Here is a 13,063-nt window from a genome sequence, read left to right on the forward strand (position 1 = left end):
TCAATGGAAAATAGTTTGTGTTGTGCAAAGTGCTGAAACCCTGCCAGCTTGAGTCAGGTAATGCCCTTTATTAAACTGTTGGAAAAGCAGCTTGATAAACTGAAGGAGGAGCTGAAACAAAGATTCCACTAAGCAAGTTAGACTTTTATATCAAGTCATATATTTGCTTTGCCAGGATCCATGTGCTGTCAGGATCTTACAGTCAGATCAATAGATTTTGGCAACCGTGCTGGATCCTTGGTTTAAGTCATACGTTATGTCTTTCTTCCCAGCAGACACAGGTCTGAAGAGATGCAAAGAGCTGTTGGTAAGGAAATTGCCAGCTCAAGCAGCAAGTGATTCAGCAATGGCTCCACCTTCAGTTTCTCCAGCAAGTGCGACTGCCAGAAAAAAAACTACACTTTCCCCCCAAAAAAACCCACTGGTGATGCATATGAGTAAACACATCCAAGTTTTGACATCTGGTTGGGTCTAAAAGAATTTCCTAAAATTAATGAGACCTCTACCATGACTCTATCTGATATGGTCACAATTCAAAGAATGGTTAAGGACTATTTTAATGATAGCATCCAAATAGGCATGTTATACAGTACATTTCACTACTGGCAGGAAAAGGCAATTTGGAGGCCCTTGTACAAACTGGCTTTGCTTTACTTGAGCTGCCCACCCTCCAGCATTTACTTTGACTAGGTTCCGGCTATGCTAAAAACTCTTTCTGTGATCGGTGTAGGCGGCCACTTCCTCAAAATGTGGTAAAGATGATGTTCATCAAAATGAACTACAAATTTCACAAGGAAGACCTTTACCATCAATTACATCCAAAAATTAGAGGCACCTAAGGCTGTAATGGTGGATTCAAGCATGGGTGAATTGATATTGTGTGAAGATGATGTACACACTGATGAGGGTGAGGAATCGGATGATGATGGCGACATCTTACCTCTGTAAAGCCAGTTTCTACACAGAGAGATGATTGCCAGCAATGCAGCTGCCTGTTGGTAGCTTGTTTTGTGGGGGCCCAAACAAACCAATCACTTCAGCCACAAGAGGCAGTCCCTGTCGCTGAAGTAATTGGTTTGTTAAACTGTGCATGTTCTGTTTACTATATATAACATAAGGGTGGGTGGAAGGGCCCAAGGAAAATACACCTGTTTTCTTTGCATTATGTGCTGTTTGGGGGATTGCTACCTGACATTTTTAATTTCATAGTTTATTAAACTGCCATCCTGTCTGCCGGTGCTCTGTGGCAAACGTTTCATAGATGTGCTATATTTTTTTCAACTGCCGCTGCTCTGATGCTTCCTTTTTTTTTAAAGTTTCATACTGTATTTATTTGAACTAAAAACAAATGGGTATACTTGCAAAATACTCATGCCATTTTTCAACCTTGATTTTAAGATACCAACCTGGTGGGCTTGGATTTGCTTGATCATAACAGCCATGTTTGGTCAGATGCAACTCAAACACCGAATGGAGAGGCTATTTTGTGATGTTATCTAGAGATTTTCCCGCCTCCCTTCCTAGTCTTCCCATACATGATCCCAGAAGCACAATGATGAGATGTTTAGTACCAGCCTTTAAAATCCCTCTGCCCCCTTCCTGTTCAGAGCTTCCTTTGTGTGCTGTGAGACATCTCCTGCATGCCTCCAATTCTTTTAAAAACATTTGCAACCTCCGAAAAGCTCCACTGGGGCAAGGACTGATGTGAATGAATAAAGTATTTGTAAATGCCTCCCCTCCTCCCTAAAAAAATTGCTTCAGAATCAAAAAATGTTATTAAATGTACTACTAGTCAACAATGCCTTAAACTACATACATACTCCAACTCCCTCAGGCTTCTTGAATAAAAACATTTGTTTCCTGATGCGCCATGTTGGAAGTTGAACTGCCACATCTGCTGCAATCTTTGACATGCGGTTTCTGAATGCTGAAAATGTCCAGAAAGGTTTTTGGCCACAGACAGCATCTCCTGCATTCCCCTATAATTTTACAAAATATTCTGAACCACCAAGTTGATTTTGTGGGCAAAACATGGGACATATTAACCCATGCTCTCCCCTCCGACCTCTGCTTTGTAATAAAAATAAAATTAAATTTCATTTACTATGAATCAACCCTTCCTATCTCTGATTTAACTTCATATATGCTCCATCTCTCTCAGGCCTCTTTATTAATGAAAACACAGGTTTCCTTATGTGCCATGTTAGCCAACCAGCTAACCATGTTAGCCAACCAGCCAACTTTTGGGCCTAAACTGAATGAAAATAATATTGTGAGGTGATCAAAATGGACTGGAAATTAATGTTATTGAGGTTAATAATACTGTAGGAACAAAAAAAAAAGCCCAAATTATGTGATTTAAGCAGCTTTTTCAACTCTTGAAAACCTCGAAGGAGATATACACAAAACTAGAACATTGGGGGGGGGGGGGGGCAGCACACATCCTACCCCCTTTAACAGTCCTACATGTTAGACACAGGCCACACCTGTAAAAACCCTTTGGATAAAAGCAGCATAGAACCTACTAAAAGAACAAGTGTACTTTCAAACAATTGTACTGTATAAGGAAGGTGCTTTTTTTATAGATAAAAAAATAGAGGAAAATCAGGTATACAATTTCCTAGGATAGGATCGTGCATAAGAATGTGACAGATCTTCTTACATACCTTTTCAACCTTTCTATAGTTAGAATTATACTGGCTAATAAACTGATATTAACTGGGCGAGGTACTTTTTTTTTTTTTAAAGACCCTCCCAATTGGTTTTGTCAACATTGTCTTTGACGCTCTAAAAAGGAGGATTTATATCCTTTATTTAAAAAAGTTTCCAGGTCAGATATATCCAATTAAAGATTTTATTACCTGTAATTCTAAGAACATAATCTATGCCTTAGAATGCCATTGTGGATTAATTTATGTAGGAAAAAAAAAAAATCACCAGAAATTTAAAAAAGTTTGCCTTGTAGAACATGTTTACAGTATCAGAAAAGTCCTTGAAACACACACGGTCTCCGCACATTTTAAAGAGACTGAGTCATAGGAATGCCTTCTGGGGTATACAGCAGATTTTACCCTCATGGAGATTTAAGGATATTAATGTGCATCTATCTCAAGCAGAGATGAATTTATAAATTAAAAACATTAGCTCCTTATTGTTTAAAACGGAGAGTTTGAGATTAAGTGCCTTTTTAATTATATTTATGTCACATTTTATGGTGGTTAATTCGAAATGTTTTAATCACATTTTTAAAAACAGATATTAATGGGATTTTTTGATTCCTTTTTATTCATGCATTTATTTGTGTTATAAATGGACTTATGGAAAAATAATCTACCTGATTCAATTTATATTTGTCACCTTAATATGCACAGGACACTTTAAATGGAATATTTGAACCTTCCTATATCTAGGATTCCTATCATGTAAAAGCAAGAATTATATCATCCAATTTATATTAGTGGCCATAAATAAGCACCGGGCACTTTAATCGGAATACTGAGAACTTTTTTCTATTCAAACTGACATTTCTGGGTACCCAGAGCTGGAATGTAGAATAATTGCATGTATAATATCTCTGGAACGCATATTAGGGGGATATTTACTAAAGTGAGTTTTTAGAAATGGAGATGTTGCCCATCGCAACCAGATTGTATTTTACTAGCACCTTCCAGAAGATAATATCTAGAAGCTGATAGAAATAAAGATGTTGCTCATAGTAACCTAAAAACTCTCACTCAAAGTACATCAAGAGGTATAATTACTAAAATTGAGAGTTTTCTGAGAAAACTACAGGTGTTGGATCTCACTATGGGGCCCATTTATTAATGATTGCTTTTGCAGGGCATGCCAATATCGCCCATGATTTCACTGCAAAAAGTAATCCCATCGGCCGGATGTATCATCCAGGACATGCAGGGACACGGGCACCCATGGACTACACATGCACATCCACCATAGCTGGTGACGGTTACGGCGGATCCCTCCACTGGCTAATAATGCACGGTGTAGCCCTTAGCGTCACAACTGGGCACTAGGGACACCTCTGTTGAGGCCAAGAACCAGGGGGTTAGGGTGGCAGAGCAGTAACTAACGGGGTGACAGTGAAAATGTCTTCCTATGGCAGCCAAACCCATGTTTGCCTAGACCTGCCCAGAGTCTAACCCACTTGGTGGTCTTCACCAGTGACCACTCCTATTAAGATTTGGGTTTTTCCGCACCAAGTGAGCAGGTTGCGGCCCTCGGCCAGGTACCTGGGAGTAACAGGAGACAAATATATTACTAGAAAAATAGCTCTGAGAATTATTGAAAAATGTACACTGGACGTTACTGAAAGCTGTGGTAACACTGGAGATTACTAGCAATGAGACAAACTTGGCATTAGTTGAAAATGAAAAGGCATTGGAAAAACTGGAAAATGAACCAGATGCAGGCTTGCTCTGGGAGACATGGGAGATCCTGAGACTGACTTGCTGTAAGGAACACAGGGAATGTAGATACAGGAATGGGATTGTATTGCCAGCAGCTGTATAGCCACTGGTTCAAATCCTGACAGTGACTGGCCGAAAGGAAGAAATTGCGACATCAGAGGTAAGTACAGCTAACCACCCCCTCTCCTCCCCCCCTAACCCTCCTTTAGAGGTGCCTAACCCTAACCTCCCCCTAGTGCCCAACCATAACCTTCCTCCATTAGTTTCCCCCTCTGTGCCCTAAACCTAACCCTCCCAGGGGGTGCCTAACCCCCCTTCCCCTAGCCTAACCCTAACCCTCCCCAGGGGGTGCCTAACACTATGTCCCCCTGGGTTGCCCTAATACTAACCCTCCCCCTATGGCTAAGAGGATGGGTGCCCGTACTTCCCTCATTCGGGTCCGCATCAGGATTATGATAGGAGTCAGTATCTTGATGCCCATCATAAATTCCTAGCTGGCATTCCGGCTTTGGGTTTGTGACAGGCGGCCTTGCGGTCATCAGTCACATATCTACATCCCACAGGAATGTACTAAGAGTTGCTAGAGATCCAGACTTGCTCTGAGAAACACGGGATGCACTGAGAATTGATAGTTACAGAGCAAGCCTGCAATTGGGTCTCTATGTGAGGTGAACATGTAATTCAGGAAAGTCAGCATGAGAAGGGAAACTCTGAATACTGGTAATCAGCCTAACAGCTGTAACACAGGGAGAAAGCTGGACAGCACACCCGAATTCAGCATATAAATATACATTTAACACAGGAATTTAGCAGAAAAGCTGAACTGGAGAGAGAATCACTGGAAGTTGAAACCAAGGAGCCAGGAGTGAAGTAAAAGTACTCAGTCACTGGAACACTGAAGACTTGAAGTAAATAAGGAAATTAAGTTGATCAGGCAACTTCTTGTTCCTGGAATCAGACCTAAATACCCCTAGGCAGTTGATCAGAGGATCAGAGTGACTGCAGGACTACCATTGGGAAAGACTAGTCAGGTGATCTGAACCAACACGGCTATGCCCATGCCTGTTACCATGGGAACCAGGACACATTCACAGAAGCCCTAGCAGACCCCGGGGAGAATATTCAGTCACCACTCACCTCCACTGAACACCTAAGCCCAAGGACACTGGCATGGAGGCGAGTAGCGGCTGATCCCAGGCCACATCCTAACAGTACCCCCCCACCCCTTTCAGGGTGGACTCGATACCTAGGAAGAACACTAGAAAAAAAAATTAAAGAACTCGAAACTTAAGGCACCATAAAAAAAAAAAAAAAAAAAAATCAGACTCAGTATGAGGAACTTGCAGATTTGTCAATCTTCAGAAAAACGTCAAGACCTCGAAATTTGAGACACCAGAAAAAACATCTAAACTGGAAGCCAAGATACCAGTTTATTTTTTTTAAATTACTTAAATCTTGATTGACCTTTACAGAAGTCTTCCCAACTTTTGTATCCAAGAAAATTACTCTTGTCCTCAGAACAGGTGGACCACTCATCCTCACTGCAAACAGAACTTTCTTCACCTAAGAAGTCTTTGGTAATCCCAACATGAGGATACTCTTCTGGAAACATAGCACACAAAGATTTAGTACGAGAAGCTGTAGAATCGGCAATTTTTAGTTGGTATCTTGTCTAAAAAGAGGATTTCTCTTCTGGAAACTCGTAGCTCTCAAGGGTAATACTTGGGAGAACACATGACTGGGAAGGATAGGGTCCCATAATGCATGATCCTCTTCCATTTTCAAAGGAAGTATGGAAGAATTAATTTGACTTAAAAACTTAGAGGACTCTTGGGATGAGTGAAACATAACCAATTCTGATTGTGTCAGATGGTTGGTTCTTAATGGTTCCTCGAGACTTCTTCCAGACAGATTGCTTCCTTCTCCTGTGCAAAAACAAAGAGGTGTATCTGAGTTTAATGTAAGAGGATGGTAAAGTTAAACAAACAAAAAAAAACCAAAACACTAAATCAGTGAAATGGTCTGTAGGCAAACTCGTAGGAGCATAATGGCTTCAACTTGTCCAAACAGAGCAACATGCTGTGTCACATCTCCATCAAATGTAATGAATGTTGAAGCCCCAGATGAGTTCCGAGTGGATAAATCATCATCAGGGGCAGGAATGGGACTACCTTGAAATTCCTCAGGCTGATGAACAGAATTGAAACGAATTGATGTTCCTTAATTGAATCAACAAATGGAATTGAATGAAAACCAGAGGAACCAGAAATGGCTAAAAACTCAAAGGAGGCCCTTGAATGGCCAGGTGGAGCGGAATTTAAACTGGGAACTCTAGAAGCTGTTGGAACATTGCTTCCTGAGAAGATTTGCTCAGAATATAATTCCTTGCTGAACGAGGTGTCAATCCAAATAAAGCCATTCACATCAATAATCTCGGCCATGAAACACTGTGCTTTCTCTCGCTTGGATTTTCTACTGTGATGACCCATGATAAGGTACAGTAGTTGGTCTATCAACATTCTCAGAAATTTTGCCTCCATAGTTCTTTATTAACAGCTTGACTTCACTTTTACTTCTAGACTCCAAGATTCCAGCAAATGTGAATGTTAAGACTTTCAAGCAGTCATCTGCTCCTAAAAGGAATTTGCTTAGCATTAGAAGTTTTAGCTGTAAGACTGGTCTTAACTTTAGGATCTTTCTCCTTCCGTGACGAGGACACATCAGATAGACCAGACGCTCTAATCGGAATCAAACCAAAATCCCTGATAGAAATGGAAAGGTCACTAGAATCCTCCTTTTTAAAAAAAAAAAAAAAAAAAACACTGGAAGGCTCCTCTTGGGCAATAAAACTTGAAACCCCCTCTTGGGGTGAGAAACTAGAATTCCCATCCTGTGGTACAAAACTAGAAACCCCATCCTGCGGTGAGAAACTTGAGACCCCCTCTTGGGGTGTGAAACCAGAAGAGACTTTATCATGATTGCAAACGGCAGAGGCAAAATCTGGGCTGTGACTGGTAGAAACGAAATCTAATGGGTCTGACTTTAGTAGGTTGAAATATTCTCCAAATATTCCCTAAACGAGGGTAGAAGCATCTTGTAACAGGGCCCCAATTGAAAACTTCAACTTTTTTTTTGCTTGGTGGACATAACCTCCTTGCCTGAAACTGAAGAAACAGGAACCACCGGTGGCTGATTGGAAGAACCAAAAGCGCAGACATTCGGAGTCTCACACTTGCCATCACTTCTCGGTGGGTGCAAAGCACAGTCTTTAAGAAAGTGATCGTTATAACCACAATATAAGCACAGGTGTAATTCCCGGCGCCATTGACGTTCAACCTCAGTAGGTTTAGGATGCAGGAAACTGATGCCATACTTTAGTTCACTCTGAAGAGATATGTTAGTCAAGTCAGGAGTAGCACTAGAAAGCTTGGTAATAACTTCAAAAAATTTTGGGTGGATACTTTGTAGTTATTCCAGAAGCCAGTAAGAAACTGTTCTAGGTTCACAAATATCAGATTACTGAGAAGCTAGAGGACACTTGAGAGGTTGACTAGTAAATACAGAAAAATTCTTCCACAGACGTAGTTGGGATTTGAGAACAAAACTCCGTTGAAAAAGACAGAGGAGAATTCACAGGTGGGACTTGTAATGTGACAAGAAACACAAAATAATACCCTGCACAGGACAAAAATGTAATTCAATTTATAGGCCAGCAATTTAGTACATTCTAATAATTAGTTACCAAATTTTGTATATAGCTGGAGGTGCTCCCTGGAATCGAATATCAAGTACTCAGAGAATAATCTTCCATTGGCCTCGGGCAATGTGCAGCAAGTGATTCCTTTATGCGGCACTATAATAAATTAATTGATATTACTAAGTAACAAGGCCCGCCTAACACCATCTCCCACGATTCCCTTTTGTTTCCAACGGTGCTTCCGTGTGTTCCTCTCTCATCCCAGGTCCGCTCAATTTGAGGACCTGGGAAAGCAGAAGGAACCGGACCCTCACACCGTACCGAACCATTTATCTGTCCTTTCTGAACCTCTTTGGTTCTTGCTTCCAGCTCATTTATGAATAACAGTGTTCATGTATTTTCCCCCAATTGTTTTTCCATGAAGTATAATTAATAATCACAGGAGACAGGAGCTGCAGCGTTGTATACATGACTAGATGTGTCATTTATTTATTGCCTATTCTTTGTTTCTAATACATGATACTGAATTGCTGGCATTTATGGTTGAGAGAAAGACAGAAACTCTCTCTCATAAGAAAAGTATATCGAGACTATATCTGTCCTGTATGTATATACTACAGTATACCTGCAAAATTTATCACAACAGTTTTTAGAAGCATTATAGTGTTTAAATTCTAATTTATGTGTATGTTAGTTGAATATATAGTGCTACTACATAAATGAATTAATGAAGAAAGGCAGTGAATATACTAACTGCTAAACCTGCCTATTTTACCCATTAGGGGATATATTGTTAATGATTAAGGGGTCTATTTACTAAGCAGTGTTAGGAGACAGAATGAAAAGGGATAAGAAAGTGATAAGGTTCCAGCTAATCAGCTCCCAACTGTCATTTTTCAAACACAGCCTGTGAGATGACAGTTGGGTATATATTGTCTAAAAAGGGAACAAGGGGGAAGGGAAAGAACAATCGCACAGGAGTATAACGATTATAGGTCAATATACAATAGGGATATAAAGCAGTCAGGGGGTGCTCCCTGGAGTAACAACAATATGGTTGAAAGAAAAAAAAAAAGACAAGACCCCATCAAAATGAGGCACACCCCAAACAAAAAATGAACAGTAGAGAACTGTATAGATGAAAAGTTAATATAAAATAACACTATTAATTTTATTAAAATCAGTCTGAAATCTATAGGCAAGAGTCAAACGACAAACACATAACAAATAAAGTAGACAGGAGACAGCCAAAAAACACATATATAAAAATTGTGTTGCACAATAAAGCTAATAACACCAATATGGTAACCACATTAGTGAGTCCTGGTGCATATGGTCATAAAAACTGGTCAATCAGGAAACCACGTGATTTGGAATGTCGCCCCTCAGTTCTAGAATAATGCAGGTGATTGATAATCACTAATGGGACAACATTCTATAACCATACATGTGTATTCAAACACGTACATGTAATAGTTCAAATATAGAATAACACATTTCAAGAAATGACTCTTGAATTCAGTATTGCAACACGAATAATAGTACCTTACATTAAGAGATATTCTCATAGACAAGGCGAAAATATGACACAACATAACATATATGACATAGAATAATAAACAAAACATGACATAATTAAAAAGCTGTACACCACACCCAAATGTTGACCCAGTACTGTCAAGGGTCTGGAATATAACATATAAAGAGGCGTCCCTCTATTAAATGTAGGAGAGCGTATGGCAGATAATATCTAATAGGTTTGAAAAGCAGAGCGTATGCGCTTACAGGTCAGATGCTGCTGTTCCATGTCATGAGACCCAGAGGACGTGGAAAGAGTTTCACTGTCACATGGCATACATAGAAACAGTGCAGGCTGCTTCTGCTATTAGTGCCACCGTATAAGTGATCTCTCTATTGCTCTAGGCAGCGCAGAGACTCATAATACAGGCATCTAATGAGAGAGCAGGGAGAAGATAAAGACAGTACCTGTAGAAAAAGTGCTCTCCATACGGGTGTTTGGTGAAGGGGTCCTCAGTGCACATTTTAAGTATAGTGTATACCCAGCATTAGTGACAGACAGATCATTGTACAGTGTATGCCCAGCATTAGTGACAGACAGGTCAGTGTATAGTGTATGCCCAGCATTAGTGACAGACAGGTCAGTGTATAGTGTATGCCCAGCATTAGTGACAGACAGATCAGTGTATAGTGTATGCCCAGCATTAGTGACAGACAGATCAGTGTATAGTGTATACCCAGCATTAGTGACAGACAGATCAGTGTATAGTGTATGCCCAGCATTAGTGACAGACAGATCAGTGTATAGTGTATGCCCAGCATTAGTGACAGACAGATCAGTGTATAGTGTATGCCCAGCATTAGTGACAGACAGATCATTGTATAGTGTATACCCAGCATTAGTGACAGACAGATCATTGTATAGTGTATACCCAGCATTAGTGATAGACAGATCATTGTATAGTGTATGCCCAGCATTAGTGATAGACAGATCATTGTATAGTGTATGCCCAGCATTAGTGATAGACAGATCATTGTATAGTGTATACCCAGCATTAGTGACAGACAGATCAGTGTATAGTGTATGCCCAGCATTAGTGATAGACAGATCATTGTATAGTGTATACCCAGCATTAGTGATAGACAGATCATTGTATAGTGTATACCCAGCATTAGTGATAGACAGATCATTGTATAGTGTATGCCCAGCATTAGTGATAGACAGATCATTGTAGTGTATACCCAGCATTAGTGATAGACAGATCATTGTATAGTGTATGCCCAGCATTAGTGATAGACAGATCAGTGTATAGTGTATGCCCAGCATTAGTGATAGACAGATCAGTGTATAGTGTATGTCCAGCATTAGTGATAGACAGATCAGTGTATAGTGTATGTCCAGCATTAGTGATAGACAGATCAGTGTATAGTGTATGTCCAGCATTAGTGATAGACAGATCAGTGTATAGTGTATGCCCAGCATTAGATGTATGCACAATTTAAAAACCTTGCCCATTTGTACGGATATCGGCAATGTGTGCAACTCAGAATAAGGCTAATAAACTGGAATGTACTTTTATCATCTGGATTATTCCTTATCTGACTTATACATTGTTACTGAACATTTTTGTTTAGGATAAGAAAAGTATTTAGCATTGCACCCATACAGTATACTGCAATATTTCATGATATACCATTATTTGTACACTTTTACATGGAGATAGCAGTTAAACATGACAGAAATAAAATAAAACCCGTAATACAGTGCTCCAACAGTAAAGGGGCTAGAACAATATATCGTTCATTATATCTATGGATAGGCCCTGAACGATGACAGATGCGCACTCCCGCAGGCCGATAAATTGAATCTTTCATCTCTCCAACATGTTGGTCAATTATCGCATATCGCTGTATGATATTAGCAATATCTGTCAGTTTATATGCGGTAAACGACGAATGATGAAATATATTAGCAGCAGGTACAGAGCGCTGCAGAGAAAAATACACTCCTTCAGTGATGTCATGCGATATCGTTTGCCAAAATTTGTCGTGTACATGACAGATATTCAGCACAGCCACCGGAATTTTCAAGGGATATCTTTTTTCTTTCATCTCCCAGAAATACATCTGCTAATGGATAGGCCCCAGAGTGATGTAAGCTCATAACTAAACCATTCAGAATGGTACAATTATCACACAGGGGCTCATTCTATTTAAAATATTGCTTTTTCAACATCACTATAAAACTCAGGACTCTATTAATGTTAATTATTGGGGTCTGAATGGATTCCGATAATTAACATACTAACCTGATGTGAGCACCAGAGTAATTCCTCATTGCTCCGGTGCAGAGACAGCTGATCCAAATATCAGCTGTCTCCCAGAAAATGTTCATTCTCATCTCTGTTTGTAGAAATGAAGTGAGGATGAATAGACCCCTCAAAGAGAAAATCTCAGAGCTGCTAATATTACGTGATATAAAATGATATCTGGACCAGTCCTGGCAGCTGCACTGCAGATATTACCTCATTATATGAATACATTCCGGCTCCTTGGAGAAACTGTAGGCGTATCCACTGGAAGTGGTGCCAAAATCAATGGCAACAACTACTGAGAAGTTTTGCTCATCAGCCGAGCTGGTGTCCGAGTCTTTCTGTAAGAGGAATTCAAAAAGAACAGTTAATCCCTTTACAACAGGACATACGTATACAGTGATGTCTGCAGTTTAATTTGCATTGTTCAGTGTGTGAGGATTATCCATAATGTCTCACAATAAATTCTCCCTGTCACAGACACCTAATTAGTCACATCTAGTGACCGTTATCTCCCTGTACACTCTTCATATAGGGGTCCACAGACAGAGAATTAAACACTGAGCCCTCCTGCATCAGGGCCACCCCGAGAGGCCACTGGGCTGATGGTGCCACCCGGAGGCTGGGTGATTTTTATTTTGCCACTACAACTTTTATTTTGTAAATGTCATTAGGACATAAAGGGGGAGCTGGCAGTGGCGTAATGTGTTGTACTGCTCCTGCAATATGACGAGTCCCCTCCATAAACTTATTGAATTACCTTGTAAAGCAGCATATTTCCCCTAATGGCAGATTTTGGAACTACATTTTTTATTTATCACTGAGGGCCCTATTTATCATACAAGCATGTGATAATAAGTGTCAGGGCCATTCAACAATTTCCAAAAATCAATTTTTTCCAGAACTTGACGGTGTTACTGAATGCCATCCTGAGATGGCATTCAGCTCCCGATAATCTTCACAGGCTGCTGTTTACATGGCAGCCTGTTTAGATTTGCAAGGCAGCAGTGGGATCTTTTCAGATCCCTCCAGCTGAGTCTCCTTCCTAACCTCCGGTGGCTCTGGTTTCCCCAAGCAGTAGGTCCCCTTGTGCTGCAGCTTCTGTGCAG

The 13,063-nt window shown here is 40.2% G+C and overlaps 1 protein-coding gene across 1 annotated transcript in view; it reads right to left on the reverse strand.

Moving 5' to 3' along the window:
- Nucleotides 1-12,283, reverse strand: part of LOC148508851 (heat shock 70 kDa protein 12A) — a 165,676-nt gene extending 153,393 nt beyond the window's left edge. Inside the window, exon 1 of the mRNA XM_088443944.1 lies at nt 12,168-12,283. Within this exon, the coding sequence (XP_088300070.1) occupies nt 12,168-12,172 (5 nt within the window). The 5' untranslated portion in view covers nt 12,173-12,283. The remainder of the gene's footprint in view (nt 1-12,167) is intronic.
- Between the last annotated feature and the right edge of the window lie 780 nt (nt 12,284-13,063).

The sequence above is a fragment of the Taudactylus pleione genome, unplaced genomic scaffold (assembly GCF_031769625.1).
Source record: "Taudactylus pleione unplaced genomic scaffold, aTauple2 ptg000338l, whole genome shotgun sequence".
Taxonomy (NCBI): domain Eukaryota; kingdom Metazoa; phylum Chordata; class Amphibia; order Anura; family Myobatrachidae; genus Taudactylus; species Taudactylus pleione.